Consider the following 21,714-nt stretch of genomic DNA (forward strand, 5'->3'; position numbering starts at 1 on the left):
CATTCCATGAATACGTGTTAGCGCGCGTGTGGGCATTGCAGGGATTTCACTGCTGAACTTCCCCCCCCATTACGCCCATATTTTCTAGTGTTGTTCCCCATTCTGCCTGTTCCGCCCCCTTTTTAAGTGTGTGCGCTGGACATTGTGTGCCTTCACTGGGTGACTCACGCACAGCTTTCGGAATGTCGCAGTGATGTGTGTGCCACGTGCAGATTCGGCGCAGGTCCCAGGTAAGGCAGGCGCAGTGCCTTCCATAAATCGGGAAACGGGTGCAAGCATGCGCTGTGTTTTTCACGCTTGCGCCACACATTTCGGCACACAATCATTCCATGAATCAGCCCGTTCGTTTTTTCCTCCTACACATAACGTAAGTCTGGGCATGAAACACACAGATGGTTTAAGGTCTCATTCTCTAGGGAACAGTAGCGACCTAGCCGTTTACCTTTCAGAACCTTGCTCCTTCTCCCTAAAACTTCCCTAGTTGGGCAAAGATTTAACTTTACTCTCAACATTGTGAACCTAAATTCTCTCGATGGGTGTTTCTTCAGGTATGGGGCTAATATGTTGCAATTTTGTATTGACCAACTGAAATGATCTCCAAAGGTTTGATATTCCATTAATGCAGCCCTAAGCTGAATCCACACGTCTGAATGTTTTACCTTGTTAGGATTCAGTCTAAGTTCTTTCGTCAAGGATTCAATTTTTGAGTGTCAGCGGGCCCCACTGCACCCATTCCACTAAGACCCTGCAGTTACCCTTTACCCACATTTCATTGAGATGTGTAAAAAAGGAACGCTTCGGAGGACTGACAATACTGGCAAAAATGTGCAGCTTTCCCCAGTCAGTTCCTGTCTCGATTGGGAGCTGACCTAGTTCAAATAAAATACCAACCACTGGGATAGAGGCCAGAAGGTGCAGGACTTTGCACCATAGTTTGGGCTCCAGCTTAGCCGAGGGTGTACAATCTTCTCTAGTCTGTGCCCCAAAAGTTAGTTTAGGCACAATTTGCTGCCAAATAGTTTCATAACCGGCAACAAGGAGCACCTTCCAAACTTGAAATCGACTTGAATTAACTGGGTAGTGGCTGCCAAGAATTTTGAGTTTATATCTGCATCAGGCGCATTACTACTTGTTCCATCATAAAAATACGATCCCAGATACTTAAATTTGTCAACCACCACTACAACAACTGGCCTTTGATCTTCCAACCAAATGTTTTCCACTTAAAATTCCTCCTGTTCAGTACCAGAATTTTAGATTTTATGTTACTTTTAAGATCTGGCTGGCTAAGGAACTCTTCCACCGCCTGTAATGCTCTTTGCAGCCCTATAGGGATCATATTGTAGATGTCATCAGGGAATTTCAAATGTTGCACCTTTTGATCCCCTAGTTTAGGCGGGTTAGTCCTAACATGTCTTTGAGGAGGGGACTGTTGGCAAGACCTTCGTTCCCGGAAGACCACGAATAGTGAGACCAAACAATCGCATTGCACCATTAAAAAGAACATTGTAGTCGAACTCCATCCAAGCGCACTGTTGGGGAGAAGTTGGACCCCCACCAGGGCTTTTGGGCGTGCCGAGGTATGGGAATCCCCAACACCTCCCATTTTGCCCAAGAAGGAAATGCAGCAGAGTCCAAGAAAGAAGCAGCATGTTCCAAACTGTTTTATTTCTGAGCAGCAAAGAAAAAACACACAGGGCTTCGTGCACAGAGAAACTCCAGGCACCGTCTCTGAGAGCCTGGCTTGCAAGCCAGCTTTGTAACACACTGCAAGCTGACATCACAAAATTGGACCAGCTCCCAGAAACCTATCTCATCCTGTGATTGGCTGAGAAGTGATTGGTCACATATAGTCCCCTTATAGGGACTCTGATCATTGGAGCTTTGGACCTTTGTGTCAGAGGGCTGGCTTGGCTGCTCCTCCCCCGTTACCTATTTCTAAAATTGTTGCATTGTGAATTTCTCATTAGTTTTAGCTGAGCAGGCTTTTCGGCCCTGGGCCCTCAGTGTTCAATGGCCAGAGCTGAGCCATTCTTGTTACAATTATGTTTCAAATGATGTCTCGATCTTGCAAAAATGTGCTTCATTCCCAGAGTAAAACCAATGGGCCCTGGGTGTTCTGCTCTGAATTACTCGCATTTATGAACAATTAAAAATGCTTGCCTGCCAGAGTTCACTGTCATTCAAAGTAAAGAATGTTATCTTACTGCAAGGCCCTAAGCTGCTCCTGGGTTTGCGAGGTGCAATTGCTGAAGTCAGCACGAATCCCCACTGCGGCTGGTGTTCAGTGAGACAAGTGTACTTGGCTGTAATTTTTCTGAAGCATGGCTTTACACTGTGCCATTTGATAATGCATGAATGCATGAGTTATAGTGCTGTTAGGTTAATTCATGTGAGCATCTGCAAGCCTTTGAACAGGAATTCTTGTGTTTTGTAAATTCTGCATGGTGATATTGCTGCATTTGAGGCATGTAGGTTGCAGTGGTGGTGAAGTGGGTGTCTTTCAGCATATTTGTCACCCATGGGCGCACTGGGGTCTGGTGCAAAATGATTGTGTGCTCATTATTCTTCCTGCTTTTCTTTCTGTTGATGTGCCTGGGGTGAGGGGGCAGGAGTTTGCTCTCGATTTTCCCTCTTCAGCACGGTACGTGGCACAGCCACCTATCCATGCACCCTAGAATGCAGCTATGGCTATGCTATTCCGGTCAAGCAACTCACATAGCTGTCCACATTAAAACTCCTGGTGTGACGTACCTCAACACCTCTGCCGTTAGTATACTGCAACAACCTACGAAAGGAAATTTGGTCTAGCTGAGCACACATCGAATCTTCAGCAATAACACTCTATCCTAAACCGCTTACATGATCCTAACCAGCCCACCTAAGTCCTAACATGGCAAAATCCACACAATTTAAACTCTTAGAACCTCCTACACGTGAACTGCTGTCACTGATGGCGTTCCTACCACAAAGCGCATTGAGGCCATACAAATGGGGAAAGGGCGCTTTATAAATGATGAATAAAATACAATACAATATATATCCTATTTGCAGTCCTCTCCAGACAAGCAAAACATTATTTTTATTGTATTTTTTCAGCCATTTGTGGTTCCAAATCAGAGTGGGGTTTTACCCAAACCAAATGAAATCATTCATCGATGCCAATTTATCGTCCTGGTTTGTTGATTAGTTCAGTGGAGGTTCGTCCAGCAGTTATTCAGCTTTTTATGAGCAAATATTTCCTATGGTTGTTTGATTTGAAAACATAGCTTTTGGCTGCTAGCTCCTTTTGCCGTCATCCCATCGCTCTGCGAACCATTATACAATGAATAGACAATGTGCTTTATGGAGAAACCTGAAAGTAACAAAAACCTGTTTTCCACATTTGTAACTTGTTGAATAATAGTCCTAGGTGGCATTCTACGGTTAATAATGTTTGTGCACAAGTGACAAAAGAGGGGGAGGGGTTAGACAGTGCTCACCTACTATATTTTAAGCCTTCGACTGATCTAGCAAAATCATTAATAATCCATAATAATGTTCCCAAATGAAAGAAAATGGTCTTAAAGCAATCTTGAAAAGGCTATCTTTTTTGCATAGCCTATTTTGCTTTGCAAGCTTAAAAGACCTAGTCCTTTCTTTACTTTTCTTGTCACAGTGAAACTTGACACCATGCTCTTCAAAACAACAGAGTTGTGAACCCATTGCTTTGTTATGCCAATTAATTTTCTAAAGAGTGTGTTGCAAATTTGATGTGACTTGTGTACCCTGGGAACAGGTATGGGAATGAAAATGCATTGTTGCAAAAACAAAAGGGACCCGTTAACAGGTGACAGGTAGACAATGTGGAGGGGTCACTTTGTAAAAATTGCATTCAGGGGACGACCATAGTTAGCAATTAAGTGCTGTTGGATCCCCAGCATGCAATTTTCTGCATTTCCAAAACTAAATGGAAATTCAACAGGCAAAATCGCCTTTCTGCTTTAATCTTACTCCAGTTTGTAAAAAATGTAAATGCTGCCTGCAAGTTATGCTTTACATATTGCATTTACAATGGATTCAGACAGTAATGGAACCACCATCTAGTTATGCCTTCATTGGATGCCGACAGGATCCTACATTATTATATTTGTTAGAATAATTAATTGCAACAATATATGAAGGCATGCCATAACATTAAATTCATACCAGTGACAGGGCAAAGTATTAACAATGATACCCATTGGCATGACTCTGATTGCAGAACTCTTAAGAGGGAAGCTGTATGAGGAAGTGAAAAGTGGGGAACTCACTTCAGCGCACATTTTGGATTTGAAACAGTCATCGAAAAAACTTTACATTTATTGGCTAGGTAGTTATCTTGAAAGATATTAGGCTTTTTTGAAAACCAATGTCAAGGGGGTATGAAGAACTGGGTATTGTGTCTCTATGCCTTCTGCTGTGTGGATTTCCCATTTTCAAGGAATCCTTTTTGATTCAAATCCAGTAACTAATAACTATATTTTGAAGGGATTGGTTCCTCCGACGTATTCCACATCTAGGACAGGTAATCACCACAGATGTGCTGCTTTGGAAAATTTTATGCGTCCTGCGTCAATGACGTCGATACGCTGTCCTCGAGGGCCTCCGTCGAGCCAACGTCACCAGATGTTATAAGTAGGACGCACAACGCCCGTAGCCTCAGTTCCATTTTTTTCACGAACGTGTTCGCTTCGGAGATCTCGGCACGCCTTGGTTCTTCTGAGTTATTGTATCAGTTGTTCGAACTTGTTTGTTTGTGAAGATATCATGTCTTCGTCTTCTTCTACCCCGCAGCTGGGATTCAAGAAGTGTTGGGACTGCGGTTCAAAGATGTCGCTTACGGACCCACACAACACCTGCCTCTGGTGCCTCGGTGAGGACCACGCCACGGATGACTGTGACGATTGCCAGTCATTAACATCGAAGGCCTTGCGGGAGCGGAAGTAGAAGCTTTCTGTCGGTATGGTTTCCACGCACCGAAAGTCAAAATCCGCTGGGCTTTCGACTGACGATTCGAGAGGCGACTCTCTGCGTCGTTGGCGTAAGTCCAGGGGGTCTCGGTCCCGGAGTGGTTCCCGCCATTCCTCTGCCTCTTCTAGGCACTCGCGGAAGCGCCGTCGCCAGTCGCCTTCTCCGTCCGAGGACTCCGCCCATCGACGGGTTGCTTGTCCCAACAAGCACTCTTCTGCTGCGGAATGGGATGCATTTCGTACAGAGATGATGGCGATTTTCCAATCGCAGGGCTCGGTTTCGTCCGAGCCTTCGAAAGAAGCCGGGAGGGAACGTGATAGGGCCACCGCTCGCACGCCTTCGGGCTCGGGTGGTCGGCGCGATCATCGTGAGCCTTTGAGGTCCTTATTGGACAAGGTGGATCGCTCTAGCCATGCCCGCTGCAGGTTCCGTTCCTCGACGCCCTCAAGACCATCGGAGCCTGTGAGGTCTTCGAAGAAGATGTCGACGCTATCGGCGCCATGTCCGTCGAGGGACTCTCTCGAGGCTGCGCCTCCGAGGAGCCATCAACGCTGAGGCTGTCGAAGGACACACTTGGGGCACCGTCCTCGAGGGCTTTGTCAAAGCCATCGGCGCCACGCTCCACGTCGCAGATTCCGTCGACGCCCTTCGAGAATGCTTTATCGGAGGTACCCCGGAGACCGGTGGAAACCCTGAGGAAGGCTCTGGCCAAGTTGAAAAATGTGTTTGTCCCATTTTCTGTGCCCTCAGCCAGGAATTTATTCCAACCTCTTGATTATATTTCTGAGGTGGATGAAGGGTCTGATGAAGGTTTGTTCCTGATGAGGTTCCTGACAAACTTTTATCTGGTCATAGCCAGATGGAAGACCTGCGTCAGTCTTTGCGCGATGCCAGTGGTCTTGACACCTCTCCGAAGGTTGCGTTTGGTCGGCCTGGCATGCACGCCGAGTCTCCGTACCGGCGGCTAATGTCGAGGGTGACTGAATACTTGGGGTTGTCTGCGCCACCAGTGGATTTTCTGCAGGATGACCTGACAGATATCTTGGACCAAGGTCCACCAACTGACCCGGTACTGCTATTCCATATGGCCTTGCAAAGAAGGGTGGCGGCGGCTTGGACTGCTCCGGAGAGTCTCCCGGCAGTGGGTAAGTCGTTGCCGAAAAAGTACCGCCCAGCCAGTGGCGACCTCGGCTACTTGTCCATGCACCCTATTCCGGAGAGTTTGGTGGTGCAGGCGGCTACGGCCCCAGCAAAACAGGCGTCGGACCCTACCATCCCTCCTGATAGGGACAACAAACATTTTGACGGTTGGGCAAAGAAAGTTTTTTCTTCAGGGGTTATGGCTTTGAAAGCATCCAACTCCGTGTGTGCGTTAGTACGTTTCACTCGCACTCTGTGGAATTGTTTCGTTAGTGGCTGAACATATTCCCGAAGGGGAGGAACGGGATGGCTTTCTTGCCCTTGTACAGGATGGCAAGGATGCCATATGTGAATCCGTTCAATCGGATTTGGATGTGGCAGACTGTGTAAGCCGGTCCATGGCGGCGAGCACAGTGATGCGCAGATTTGCGCGGTTGCGGAAGTCTGGGTTTGCTCCTGATGATTTGGCAGCAAGGCTGACGAGAGCCTTGAGAGGTTGCAGACCTCCAAAGCTGCAGCGAAGTTTTTGAGCGCTGCAGTTTGCCAACCTCTGCCTTTTCCTCCTAGGGGACAGCAATGGAGGGGGGGTTCCTTTCGTTACTACTCTTCCTTTGGTAGATCGAGGGGAGCTGCAAGTCAAAGGGGCCAACGTAGGAGTACCAGAGGTGGAAAACAGGGTACTCGAGGTGCCAAGGCCGCTCGGTCAGTTGCCTCTTTGCCCTCAGGCACTTCCACAGGCGCTTCAGCTCAGTCATGAGGCCATGTCCCATGGCTTGTTGGTTGGGGGAAGGCTGGCGCAGCATCTTGTAGAATGGCATGCCATTACTTCAGATGTGTGGGTTCTGGAGATCAGCCCACGGCTACTGTCTTCCTTTCCGGCAGAGGCCTCATGACAATCCACCAGGGAATCTCTCTTTGAAGAGTCTGGATCCGCTCCTTGCGCAGGAAATCCAATCCCTGCTGGAGAAAGGCGCCATAGAACTGGTGCCTGTAGCGGAGAGGAACAGGGGATGGTATTCCCCATATTTTTTGATTTCGAAAAAAGACGGGGGATTGAGACCCATCATGAACTTGCATGGTTTGAACAAGCTCCTCAGGAAGGACAAGTTCAAGATGGTTACTCTCTCTCAAGTCCTCCAGGCCCTTCAACTTCAGGACTGGTTGGTGTCTCTCGACCTCAAGGACGCTTACTTTCATGTGCTGATTCATCCCAAGCACAAGAAGTACCTGAGGTTCGTGGTTGGCAACTCGCACTTTCAGTTTCGGGTCCTGCCGTTCGGATTGACCTCCGCCCCGAGGGTCTTCAGCAAGCTCATGGTGGTGGTGGCAGCGTATCTCAGGAAAGGGGGATTCAAGTCTACCCCGACCTGGATGATTGGTTGATCAGGGCGCGCTCTCCCGAGCAAGTCCTGGATCATCTGTCAGTCATCTGCCACTCCCTTCACAGGCTGGGCTTCTCCCTCAACTTAAAGAAGTCCCACTTGACGCCAACCCAGCAGCTCCAGTACATCGGAGCAGTGCTCGACACATCCCTGGGGCAGTGTTTTCCTCCCCAGGTTGAGGGCTCGTCACATTCTGCAGGTCTTGCACAAGTTTCAACATTCCCAGAGTCTCCCGGCGTTCGAGTTTCTTGAGGTTGCTAGGCCTCATGGCATCCTGCATACTCCTGGTGCCAGAGGCCAGGCTGCGGATGAGATCTCTGCAGTGGGCTCTCAAGATGCAGTGGTTGCAGTGCTCTGGCAGGATGTCGGATCCCATTCGAGTGCCACCCTCGGTCGCCCAGGATCTTCTGTGGTGGGCCGTCGAAGGCAATCTGATGAAGGGGGGGCTCCATTTTGGCTACCCTGGCCGGAGGTGACGATCGTGACGGACGCATCTCTCACGGGATGGGGTGCTCATGCCAACGAGTTGACAGTCCGCAGTCGTTGGTCTCCGTCGGAGTCCAGACTCCATATCAATCTGTTGTAGCTGAGGATCATCAGGCTAACCCTGAAGGAAAGATTCTGCTCGCAGTAATTTCCTCCAGGAGGAGCCTTAGGGGACGCGTTCGTAGTGGAGTGGTCCTTCCCACTGCTGTATGCGTTTCCTCCAGTCCCTGTCATTCCGCAAGTGCTGCGGAGGTTCGGTTCCCGAATGATCCTCATTGCTCCGGCATGGGCCCGGAGAACGTGGTACCCGGACCTTCTCGACATGTCCATCTGCCTTCTACGCCGTTTTCCCTACTGAGACGATCTGCTCTTGCGGGAGGGGGGTCAGGTTCTCCATCCAGAGGTCAAGTCCCTCAACCTTCATGCTTGGTTTCTGAAAGGTTGAGGTATAAGGATTGGGACCTCCCTGAAGACGTGATCCTCCGTGAAGATGTGATGGAACTGTTTTCGGCCAGAAGGCCTGCAACAAAGTCCCTGTACCGTTGCCGTTGGAGAAAGTTCTGCGACTAGTGCAGGGTTAAGAATGTGGATCCTTTTTTCATTTGTCATTCCTGTGGTTCTGTCTTTTTTTGTTTTCGTTAGCCCACAAGGGCCTGCAAGTGGGTACCATTAAAGGTTACCTGGCGGCGCTGTCCATATTTAAGCGCTCGTCTGAGGAGTGTTCTTATTTTAAGATTCCTTTAATTTCGCAGTTTCTGAAAGGGCTAACTAATGTGTTCCCACCATCACCTTTCCAGGTGCCCGGTTGGGATTTGAACCTGCTTCTTAAATTCCTAATGGGTGCTCCATTTGAGCCCTTACATTCTTGTCCTTTGAGACTGTTGACCCTTAAAACTGTATTTTTAGTTGCGGTTACTTCCGCTCGCAGAGAGAGTGAGTTACAGGCACTATCTGCTAAGCCACCCTTCATGGTGTTTCATAAGGACAGGTTTGTCCTCAGGGTTCGTCCTTCTTTTTTTCCGAAGGTTGTGTCGAAATTTCATTTAACACATCACAAACAGAATCTATTTTGTTAAAATAGTTCAAACCTATAGCTTAAGTTCTTAGCTCTAACTAAATGTCCCTATGGAGGAAAGGAATATGTTCCTGGATGCATCCAGAGAACAGCCAAAGGGACACTTGCCCTATCCTGGCTCACTACTTTCATACAATTGCTAAAATGAGGTGCACGCCCTTGGGAGTCAACAAATTTCTTTTAATCATGTCGCTAACCCTCAGTGTGACTTATATATAAAAATCACAGCGATCATTGGTCCAGAATCTATAGGTCCAATCACTGCTGCGTACTAAAAATACAATGGATATTATTTTCAAGCTCATATATTACTTTCTTATGAGACAAGTGGTACAGGTCATCACCCTGAACCCATATTTGTCAACCGGTTTCAGCGGGGAAATATAGTTTGCCGCCTTCTTCAGGACTATAGAGATATTTTTTGGCACTCTATACATTCACAAATAGACAGTGAAAATTCTCTGTCTTTCAATTTCTTGGTCTGGATCCAGCGTGTTCCATTTCTAGATGGGACATCTCATCTGCGTTTCAGCTCCCTGTAAGGGAAAATGCACACATCAGAGGCCTCGAAGTATATGACTACTATACCTTCTATGGTACTCTTATTCGTCTAATTTCTTACCACTATCTGTTGTCTGTTATGGTAGGTCGTCAATTCAGGTCTTCTTTTCCTCTCAGGAGTTGTAATCTCTAGTGAGTAAAGAATCCCTGGTCAGTTGTGTTTCAAAACCCCCCAATCCTGCATTAATCCAGTGTAAGATCTAATACTTCAATTTTATCTCACTTACCGTCACTTAGTTTCCAGTGCACGGTAAGGCGTCTATTTTTGTTTTATTCTTTTTTTCTTTCCCTCACAGGTCTCATGTGGCGGTGCAGTTATTCCTGCAAAGTTTAGAAAATAATATTGTTGGAGGTACACATCCTACGTATCCTTCCCCAAACCACAGTCATCATATCCATAACTAATTCCAGTATGTCAAATATTTCGTTTCCCCGACCAATGTTCGGTCGTGAGTTATACCAAGTCTCTCGTTGTTTAGGCTACTGTTGGGTTTCGCTATTCCCTGTCTACAGCCGTAACGGCCGGATCTGTTCCCCGCGGCGCTTCCCTGTGTTAAGAGAGAAGAGCCGCGTGTGTTGTGCGTTGCTTACGAAATGATTGTGGGGACCTATATAAAGAGCATGGAAGCATTGGATGCAACAATTAAGGAATTCAAAGAATTCAATCTCAATAAAAAGATCATTAAACTTAAGAAAGACATCGCAGTGTTTACACATGAGAAGAAATACCCCTACATCACAGATAAATATTATGAGGAAATAGAAAAGAACAGTAACCAGAACCAACAGTTTGGACCACAGAGGGGTCAACAGAGGGGTCGACCTTACCAGCGAAATAGTAGACCAAGACCAAATAATTGGAACTTTTCCAGCGGCAGCTCGGACGAAGACAATACGAGACCGGCAAGATCTTTGAGATTCGAGGACCAACAGCAGAACCAACGAGGAAATACACAGGGTTTTCAACAGCCCAGAGGCCGTGGAAAGTCCAGAGGATGGTGGCAAGATCAATCGCCACGGGTCACCCGCAACAGAGGGAGAGGATGGTACGCACAAAACGCCCTAGAATTGTGAATCAGAGACAAAATATCAGAAACCAGAATACACATGTGGAGCAATCTTTAGTAGTGAATCTATCTAATATAACATTGAGCCAAGACCAATTGGAAGTCCTACAAAAGGGACTATCATTTGTCCCCACCAGTAAACATGATCCCTTCGAATTGCGTATTGAGGTGACACAACTGATGAGGAAGATTCGCCTGAAACAATTCTTCATGGACAACATGTCTCCGCCTAACCAGGGAGCTACTGACCTCCATAATAAATCACAGTACTACCCCCCTCCACACTCTATTACACCAGAGTCAATTACTTTCGAAAAAGCTATACTAAAAAAGATCGAGGAGATCGAGAAGGAAGAGCACCACCCATTCTGCAATCTCAAGAAAAAGGAACATCAGGCATTGAAGGAATTACAGAATAACAAGGAGATTGTAATAAAACCCGCGGATAAAGGGGGGGCGATTTGTCCTGATGAACAAAAAGGATTATCAAGCAATGGTCAATGCTTTGGTCACCGATAGAACAATATATAGACAGCTCGGAGGCGACCCAACGGAATCACTAAGGAGAATGATTGATCCAATTATCGAAGAGGGCCTAGCAGAAGGGTACATCAGTCAGAAAGAGGCAGACTTCCTCTCCCCAAAATATCCAAAATGTCCTGCGTTCTACGCATTACCTAAGATACATAAAAACATTATACCAACTCCAGGACGTCCAATTGTGTCTGGGATTGGCTCTATTTTGGAACCTTTGTCCCAATTCGTTGATTTCTTCATCAAAGAAGAGGTCAAACGTATGAAATCATACACCAAGGACACTACTGCTGTGCTAAATTATTTAGAAAATTTGGTACTATCAAATGATGACATCTATATTGTAACCATGGATATAGAATCCCTGTACTCAAGGATACCACAAGGTGAGACATTGAAAGTGATAGAGAAGACACTACATGCCAAGAGACCAGAAATACAGATACCAATTGTCTTTATCATGCAACTGGCAGAGATTGCCTTAACAAAGAACTACTTCTTGTTGGACAACAGATTTTTTGAACAAATATCTGGGACAGCCATGGGGGCCACATTTGCTCCGTCTATAGCAAATTTATATGTGGCAGAATTTGAAGAGAAAGTCATCTACCAGCAGACCAACCCCTTCTTGAAGAACATCTTGAGCTGGCGACGTTATATTGATGACGTTTTGTTGCTCTTTGAAGGAAATGAAGTTTCACTGAAAGAATTTATAGAATGGTTAAACATGCAGAACCCATACCTAAAATTCACGTCTGAATCCAGCAAAGACACAGCAACCTTTTTGGATTTGAAACTTACAAGAAGAGGAACAAGAATCGAAACAACAGTATATCAGAAATCCACGGACCGCAATTCACTACTGGAATTTAGTAGTTTCCATCAGAGATCCCTAAAAGAAAACTTACCGTTTGGACAGTTTTTACGCTTCCGGCGTAATTGCTCCACAAGAATGGAGTATGACATCCAAGTAGAAAATTTGGCTAAGAAATTGCAAGAAAGAAATTATCCCCGAAAGATCATCAGATATGCGAAGAAAAGGGCGCGCAATATTCCAAGAGAAACAACATTGGAACAGCACCCTAGAAAAGATAGAGATGACAATCAGATCACGGCGGTCTTTAGCCATTCCCCTATAATAAACCGAATAAAAAAAGAAATCAAAAGACTCTGGCCCATTCTGAATGTGGGTGATAGAACCTTGGACTCACCAACCTTTGCCATCAAGAGGAGACGGAATATAAGGGATCTATTAGTACACACTTATAAGGAAGAAAATGATAACCAAAATGACAACCAACTAAGGGTATGGAATACAATGAAGCCCACAGGACATACACCATGTGGAACCTGTGCTGCCTGTCCTTTCACAGATCGATCCACAACTGTGGACATTGGCTGGAATACACCGTGGAATCAAAGGACGCTGACGAATTGCAACACCTCTAATGTAGTGTATCTCATTAAGTGTCCCTGTAATAAGATCTATATCGGGATGACAACTAGGAAAATAAAAACAAGAATAGGCGAACATCGATCGAACATCAGGACAAAAAGAATTACTGCACCACTAGTGGAACACTATATGTTGCATAAACATTCTGAGAACGACATACACTGGACTATCCTTGAGAAAGTTAATATCTCACGGAGGGGTGGAGACCTAGCAGCCATGTTATTGAAACGAGAACAATTGTGGATTTTTAGATTAAAAAGCCATATCATTGGCCTCAATGAAGGTATATGTTGGCAAACTTTAGCAGTTCAAAAATAAATCCCCCTCTGTTTCCAGCATTCACACAGGACCATATATAGATGGCCCGTATCCCGTTCCGTTAAGCATGGCAGAATAATGTAAAACTGATATGCCACAATGATAGCAGTACTTTGACTGCCTTGGTATAGCCAATATAGCTGAGATTTACACACCAGGTAATAACGTGTAACGTAAGAGATTGCTATAATGACAAAAGATATTAATGCTAAAAATAAAGGCAGGACTAGGGGCCCCGGCCGTAATATAAATAATCCTCCCCAAGATGGCGGCCGTGTTTAAAACGAGGGAACGGATCCAGATAAGAGCTCGAACAAGAAGCATTAGGTAAGAAACACAATTGTTGCATCCAGATCTGAGAAAGCTCTTTGCATTTAAAAACACGCACCAGCATCATAGGTGCGCCACGTGCGTACCCTTTTGTAAAAGCGTTAGAGTTGCACGTAAGCAACGCGCAACACACGCGGCTCTTCTCTCTTAACACAGGGAAGCGCCGCGGTGAACAGATCCGGCCGTTACGGCTGTAGACCGGGAATAGCGAAACCCAACAGTAGCCTAAACAACGAGAGACTTTGTATAACTCGCGACCGAACATTGGTCGGGGAAACAAAATATTTGACATACTGTAATTAGTTATGGATATGATGACTGTGGTTTGGGGAAGGATACGTAGGATGTGTACCTCCCAACAATATTATTTTTCTAAACTTTGCAGGAATAACTGCACCGCCACATGAGACCTGTGAGGGAAAGAAAAAAAGAATAAAACAAAAATAGACGCCTTACCGTGCACTGGAAACTAAGTGACGGTAAGTGAGATAAAATTAAAGTATTAGATCTTACACTGGATTAATGCAGGATTGGGGGGTTTTGAAACACAACTGACCAGGGATTCTTTACTCACTAGAGATTACAACTCCTGAGAGGAAAAGAAGACCTGAATTGACGACCTACCATAACAGACAACAGATAGTGGTAAGAAATTAGACGAATAAGAGTACCATAGAATGTATAGTAGTCATATACTTCGAGGCCTCTGATGTGTGCATTTTCCCTTACAGGGAGCTGAAACGCAGATGAGATGTCCCATCTAGAAATGGAACACGCTGGATCCAGACCAAGAAATTGAAAGACAGAGAATTTTCACTGTCTTTTTGTGAATGTATAGAGTGCCAAAAAATATCTCTATAGTCCTGAAGAAGGCGGCAAACTATATTTCCCCGCTGAAACCGGTTGACAAATATGGGTTCAGGGTGATGACCTGTACCACTTGTCTCATAAGAAAGTAATATATGAGCTTGAAAATAATATCCATCGTATTTTTAGTACGCAGCAGTGATTGGACCTATAGATTCTGGACCAATGATCGCTGTGATTTTTATATATAAGTCACACCGAGGGTTAGCGACATGATTAAAAGAAATTTGTTGACTCCCAAGGGCGTGCACCTCATTTTAGCAATTGTATGAAAGTAGTGAGCCAGGATAGGGCAAGTGTCCCTTTGGCTGTTCTCTGGATGCATCCAGGAACATATTCCTTTCCTCCATAGGGACATTTAGTTAGAGCTAAGAACTTAAGCTATAGGTTTGAACTATTTTAACAAAATAGATTCTGTTTGTGATGTGTTGGAATATACTGGGGGAGACAGAATCCAGATACCCATGTGACTCTAATTGTATTGACTGAAATTTCATTTAAGCCAGAAGGTAATTTTTCCGGCGTTCTATCCTCCTCCACATCCTGGTAAGGAAGAGGAGAGGAGAGGCTCCATAGGTTGAGCTTTAAGTTTCTACTGTCACGCATGTCCCGGGTCAGAGTGGACGATCAACTCTTTGTAGGATACGCTGGAAGGCGTTTGGGACAAGCTGTTACTAAGCAGACTTTGTCTAGATGGATTATCTTGGCAGTTTCTGAATGTTACCGCTTGGCGGGTAAGGACCCTCCGGCAGGCTTACGGGGCTATTCTGCTAGAGGTGTGGCTGCCTCTACTGCTCTGCAAAGGGGTGTTCCCATTCGTAACATTTGTGAAGCAGCCACATGGGCCTCTGTCCATAGTTTTGCAAAACACTACTCCCTGGATTCTATCCATGGGCAGGACTTGGCCTTTGGCAAGGCGGTCCTCTATTCTGCAATTTAATTGGGCATTCTGAAATTCTAAATTCTTTTCTCTCCTCCATACGTTGTTACTGCTTTAGGAGTCTGTCATAGATGTGGAATACGTTGGAAGAACCAATCCCTTCGAAGAACAAGTTACTTTCTTACCTGGTAACGTTCTTTCGATGGGATGTTCTGACGATGTATTCCACATAGTTCCCTCCCAGCCTGCCCCGCTACAGAATTTCTTATGCGATTGCAGCTTACATTTCCGCAAGGCTTTCTGTGGTCATACTGGCAGAAGATGGGTGCCACACGTATTGGGAAAAAAACTACAACTTGAGGCTACGGACGTCGTGCGTCCTACTTATTACATCCGGTGACGTCGGCTCGACTGAGGCCCTTGAGGACAGCGTATCGGTGTAATCGACGCAGGATGCAGACGCCGAAAATGTTCCGAAGCAGCCCAGCTGTGGTGATTACCTGTCATAGATGTGGAATACGTCGTCGGAACATCCCATCGAAAGAACGTTACCATGTAAGAAAGTAACTTGTTCTACTGAATACTATAGGGAGGATATTATTTTTACAAGAGAAGAGATTTAACCTTGTGCTATGTCTTAAAAATGGGAAATCTTCTGGTGCGGATGGTTTAGGGTCAGACATTTTTAGTTGGTTTCCAATGCCCTGGCGCCTGCCTTTAGATCGAATTTGTAATGCAATTGTTTATTCAGTTACCCTACCTTCTTCTTGGAAATTCAGCCTGATTATCCCTTTGCTTAAGAAAGCCCAACATCTGACCCTCACTGTTATCACCCTATCTTCTGGATCTATTAAGTAACCTTTTGGAATGGGCCTCTGCTACCAATGTTCCAGTTTGCCAACCTGGTTTTAGGGACGGTTTTGGTACTAGTGATCATAGTTGACTTTAAATACTAATGCAGAAAAAGATTTCAGGGCCGGAGATGGTAGGTTGTATGTTGCTTTCGGAGACTTTTTGTTTAATATATTAGGTCTTGTGCTGAAGCTGTTTTTGTGAAGATTTTACTTTTATCTACAATATCTACGAATTTGTTAAAGCTGCATCTTTAAAACGTTTCAGAGCTTTGAGTTGTATACTCCTTTGGCAACTTATTTATTAGATTTGTATTTTACTATGTTTTTGTTAATGTATACATTAAAAAAATGATCACGATTTATGGAAAGGTGGGTTAGGATTGCTTGTATGAATATCGAGCTATCATGGAAAACTTTGTCCTCCTGTCAAAAAAACGTAGTGCAGATAACCACATTTGCAAATGCTAATTGCGTTGATATGACGGTTTACAAAAATACGTTTTTACTTGAGGTTGTAAATTGTAGATCATCAACTGTTGGTGTTTTTGTTTTATGTGGGTTTTTTTTATTGCAGGAGTTGCACCTTAAATGCTATGATAGCAATCGTCAAGTATCCGATGATGTGTCAACTGAATGCGTCTCAGAAAGGAAAAAAGATTCATGTATCCAGACGGAAAGAAAGACGCTTACATTAATGAAAACTAGAGATGCCAAGAAAGGTAGACACATACTGATCAGACAAGCATGTTTTGATAGAAGCTTTGAAAGTTCCAGCATGGTTGATGTCGAGAAACGTCCTACAAGCACAAGTGTCTTGGAAATAAGTAGCAACGTTGGTGGAAGAAGTCAGACAGCAAAAGCGCTTTCTGCCCCGCTTATGGAAGATGCAAAAAAAACACAGTTGGTAAATGAAACTGTTTTCGGTGAAGAACAGTCCAAGTCCACACAATCACCAGCACATTTCTTAGCATTTCCAACACTTTCTTCCACCTCCGAACTAAATAATGCACTATTTAATGCAGATAAGGATACGCCATCTTGTGCAAAAGAAGTGCAAATTAATCTATCTGTTCACCCCAACATACATGACACATGTCGACCCCAAGATAAGAGTATTCATTTGCTAGAACCTTTGTCTAAACTCTCGTTCTCGTCATCCTATTCATTTGGCACAGGCTCTCTAACCTCAGCCAACCTGGTTCCCAGGGTGACAGAACCTGCAGGTGGCAAGCCCCATTTTTCATTGGCTTTTGGCGATTCTAAGAGTAATTATCCTTCATTTGATATTAGCAAATGGCGAAACCCGTCATCATTTTCTTTCACGGTAGCTCAGTCAAGCAACCCAACAGAAGTAAGTGCAAAAGTGAAAACAGGAAGTGAAACTAAAGAGAATACAAAAGATATAGCCGAGGTGTTCAGCTGTCTTAAATTAACTGCAGCAGATGCCAAAAGTCAGCATTCCGAACGTCACAAATCACGAAGGTCAACTAGGCGGACTTCTGCTTTGAATGAGGATGGTAACAAATCATCAATGCCTGACAATAGCAAACCTCTGTTCTCTACCAACAGCTTCCCTGTGAAACCAGGCTTTTCATTTGGACGCACCAGTAAGAATACTACATTTCCTTTGTCTTCATCTTTTCTGCCTTTATCGACTGCTTCTGAATCAAATGAGCATGAAAGAGAGAAAATACCAGCGACCTCGAGTAGCCTACCAGGTTCTAGTAATGCAGTGTCTCTTCAAGAGCATGCATCACCTGTTTTAGGATTAACGCAGAATTCCTTGCTCCCATTGTCTTCTAATTTATCCCAAAATGCTCCTGCTCCATGCGCATCATTTATGTTTAGCACAATGCAGTCGTGCCACTTTGCTAAAGAACACAGTTCTGCCCTTTTTCATCCTTTGCCTACGAACACTACACTGGACACTAAAGACAAAATAGAAGAAAATGGAATGGTTTCTAAAAATTCAAAACTTTGCAACACTACAAAGGATTCCCCACAAAGGCCGGATACGTTGATTTCAGTTTCACAATTTCATCATAACACTCTTCCCAGTAAAGCTTTCCATTCTGAGCCTTTGGACATTTCAACCAATAAAGTGAGTAGTGTTAGTCTTCCATTAAAAGAAGACTCTGATATCGATGAAAGTAACCAAGAGACCAGCTCCAGTGACTGCAGCTGCGCGTCGGAGGAAAGTGTGCAACAAAGAACATGCAAGACTCCACCGTTGTTGGCTAACCCGACTGATCGTTTGCCAATTACTTGTCCACAGGAAGAGAATCTGCTAGATGACGAAAACTCTTCTGGTAAGCCTATTTGATTTCCTGTCTTTTCATAAATGTTTTTTCCTCATGACATTTCTATGCAAGCCATGATTAAAAACTGTAGCATCATTGTTGAATTTGCATGTTAAGTCAATCTGCAATAGAAATACACCGCCTCACCTCCCAGTTATCTTAATTTGTTAAGCATAATTAGTTAAGCATGACAGTGGAAGATGTTCATTTAGATAACGGGCAAACCAAAACTGTTTGCAGCTAGTGCCATCCATAGGTGTTATTTGGACATACTTGGTCATTCTTCCACTGCCTACTGTATCGGAACATACATACATATTTTCATTCCCTCTTTGCTGTGGAATGGGACCTACTTTCATTTCTAGCTTGTTAGAAATGGGCTCTGGTGCTAGTCGGCTGTTCTGTGACTCAGAACGTGTGCAGCCTGATGAAGCCTCTTTTGTAGTAGCAGCTATTTAATTAAGAGCGAGTTGAGCTGCCTAAACTAGGGAGAGATTTTACTTAACGATTGTTTATAAGTTTGTTTTTTTCCCTGCTGCTTGCTACATGGATTTTTTTCACCCTTCTGTTACTTTGCTACTTTGCACTTTGTTGTCGCATGAGTATTGCATTACATTAAGTACAATGGTTCAATAGGCCTCCATGGGCAGAATAGGCAGTGTGTGACAAATCAACTTCCGGGGAACCAGTGGTCCAGGGAAGAATATCGGTTTCTAAACCATCAAACGGTCCCACACCTCTAGTACACCAGAAGGGATCCGAACAGATTAGAAACACAATCAAATTACAAACCTCCTTGTCCAATTTTGGTAACGTGTACAGAACAGGCTTATCTCCGGAAGGTCATGGATCGTTGGTTAGTTGCAACACAGCGAAAATGCAATTATTATCCAATGATAAAAGGGACTGTACAGTCAAGGTTGTATAAAAATATCTACTTTATTATCACAACAGACAGCTCTAGCACACTATGAAATACAACCTGTACTGTATAGTAAATAATTGTTACAGTACAAGGATACTTCAGCACAAAGGGAGCAATGGGTCGTAAAATGTCACTAGAGGCCTTCAGAGAAGGACCAGGTAAACAGAACCTAAGTGTACCTTGTGCTTGTAGGTGGTGTTGGAGCTTGAAAGGGTCGAGTTTGTTTCAGGGCGCTTTGCAGCTTCTGCAACAGAGTTCAAGACAGGATACCACTGCATGTAGGAGGTGGCAAACAGTTCGGTGAGCGAAGCTGGATGGAGCGCTGCAGGCTGGCCTACACAGTGGCTAGGGGTCAGGAATCATCTCAGTGCTGGATAGTGGTTCTGAAGCACTTTATCGCGGACAGCATTAGTGACTGTGGCATAACAGTTGTGCAGTTGGTTGCAGCTCGAGGGGTTTGACGGGCTCGAAAATGTCCTTTAAGGCGGACTTTTGTAGGTGCTTGTCGACACACTCCTCCTGGCTTCTTCACTGGACTTGTGTTGTAAGGCCCAAAGCTGAGGAGTGTTGCAGGCAGCTGCCTTGTCCTTGGTTTGGTTCAGAGACTCTCTGGCACTTCCCACCTAGGAAGCTTTCTGCAGAGCCTAGCAGACCATGCTGTGTGCTGGCTGGGTACCAGTTCTGGGGCTGCTGGAGGTCTCTCTCTCTTTCACTTTCTCTCTTTTTCTTTTTCTCTTTTTCTCTTGTTCTCTTTTTCTCTTTCTCTCTTCCTCTCTTTCTCTCTCTCCACTCACATGTTTAGGGGTGGCATCTTGCTTCCCTCTTGGATGTCCTGGCCTTCCTTAAATGGCGGAAGATGTAGGGTAGACTTTACCTTCAGCCAGGGTCCAATGCTTAGTTCTTCTGGTTGCCCCTTGCAAAGTCTTCAGATAATCGGCCAAAAGAGGGACTTGGCCCTGTTTTAAAGTCAAATTGTGGGATGTATTGACCCACTTCTTCTCTGCTGCATCACTCTGTTATGAGGGGGCCAGAAACAGCAAGATGGCCACAAAACCTTTGTGCGCGCCAAAACCCCTCAAAATCGCGCTTTTCAATGCACAAAAAGATGGCTGCCCAATCTGCCACGCATGTTGTCAGTGGTGGAACAGAGCTTTCACTTCTGAAATGTGGCACTGGACTTCACAACAATTGAAAGTGGCGTGCAGAAGGAAAAAGCAGTGCTCTGCTACATGAAACTCCAAATATGGCTTTAAATCATATTTTTTCTGTGCTGCTGAAACCCCAGAATGCGGGTACAGAACACCTTTCAAATATGCCAAATTCTTGCTGGGTGCTACAATTCACTTAGTTTAAGAAATCATTGTGAACTTACAAGGTCCTGAAAAGCTGAGAGCATAAAGAGATTTCCATAGCAAAAAGCGGCCCGTCTGTGGAACTTTCGAAAATCTCTGTGCCGCACAGAGCTGCTGTGATGACAGCTGTCAGGGGCCTGCCTGATTAAACTTTTACATGTATAAACTGAAATCAAATGTTTGCAATCTAAGAGGCCTGTTACTGATAGTAACCCATATTGTAATTGTTTTGATCCCATGGTTTAAAATCTTGAATGAGAATCCTAGCTGTGATTTGATACAAGTTTGTCTTGTGCTAAGGGAAAGTCAACAGAGTTAACAATTAAACCTGGCTGAGGCTGCCAAACTGGAATAGCGGGTTTCCCACAGAAGGAAGGTCTTCCCCCCAGCAGGAGAAGTGTTAATTACAGGGTAGGAAAGAATCTGGTCTACAAAGGCAAAAGGAACAATGACAAACTGCAGAGCAGGAAATTTGAAGTGTGAAGACAGTCGTAAATGGCCTCTGGAATGAACAAACAAGGGAGTGGCTCCTGGGCTTCCAGGGAGAGACCAAGGAGAGACCATTTGCTGCTTAAGAAGGACAAAGAACATATTTTAAAAAGACTGATAACTTAATATTGAAAATTGTGAAAAATATAAAAATAACAGGATTGTTAATGTAATTCCTGACTGCACGGGTGAAGAGGCGCCAGAACCGTGTGACAGGTTCTGAACAGAAATGGCAAGAAATGCATTTCCGCTAGAAGTGTGAAACTTAATACACTTATTCCCATGTTAAACACGCACACTTGTAGACATTTGCTTAAAAATTGGACATTGTGTTCCTAGTGATAAAGGGCAAAATTCTGTGAAAAGCGGAGACAAGATCCCACAGCTACAGAGTTTTGAGAGGAATAGCTGCTATGTAAAATATCTAATCTATATATGTGATTGAGAGGTTGCACATGAAGAAATATGCATTTTGCAAAAAGTAGATTTTGTGTTCCAAGGGCTAGGGGCGTATTCTCAGCCTCATAAAATCACACCATAAAGATGACTCTCTCTTTCTCTCCTCCTATCGAGGCAGAGAGCAGACTCTGACCCAATCACCTTTCAAAGGGGCAAGCTTAGGCTAAACTGGCCCACCCTCCCCCTTTATGATGTCAGCTCATAGTATAAATAGAGACAGCTCACCACACATAAGGACAGACAGATT

The 21,714-nt window shown here is 44.6% G+C and overlaps 1 protein-coding gene across 2 annotated transcripts in view; it reads left to right on the forward strand.

The window, feature by feature from the left end:
* Positions 1-21,714, forward strand: part of LOC138516346 (uncharacterized) — an 888,519-nt gene that overhangs the window by 819,087 nt on the left and 47,718 nt on the right. For both annotated transcript variants that reach the window (XM_069631386.1, XM_069631387.1), the window contains one exon: positions 16,517-18,251. In XM_069631386.1, coding sequence (XP_069487487.1) covers positions 16,517-18,251 — 1,735 coding nt within the window. The remainder of the gene's footprint in view (positions 1-16,516; positions 18,252-21,714) is intronic.

This window comes from Ambystoma mexicanum, chromosome 6q, assembly GCF_040938575.1.
Source record: "Ambystoma mexicanum isolate Mex_15411 chromosome 6q, UKY_AmexF1_1, whole genome shotgun sequence".
NCBI lineage: Eukaryota > Metazoa > Chordata > Amphibia > Caudata > Ambystomatidae > Ambystoma > Ambystoma mexicanum.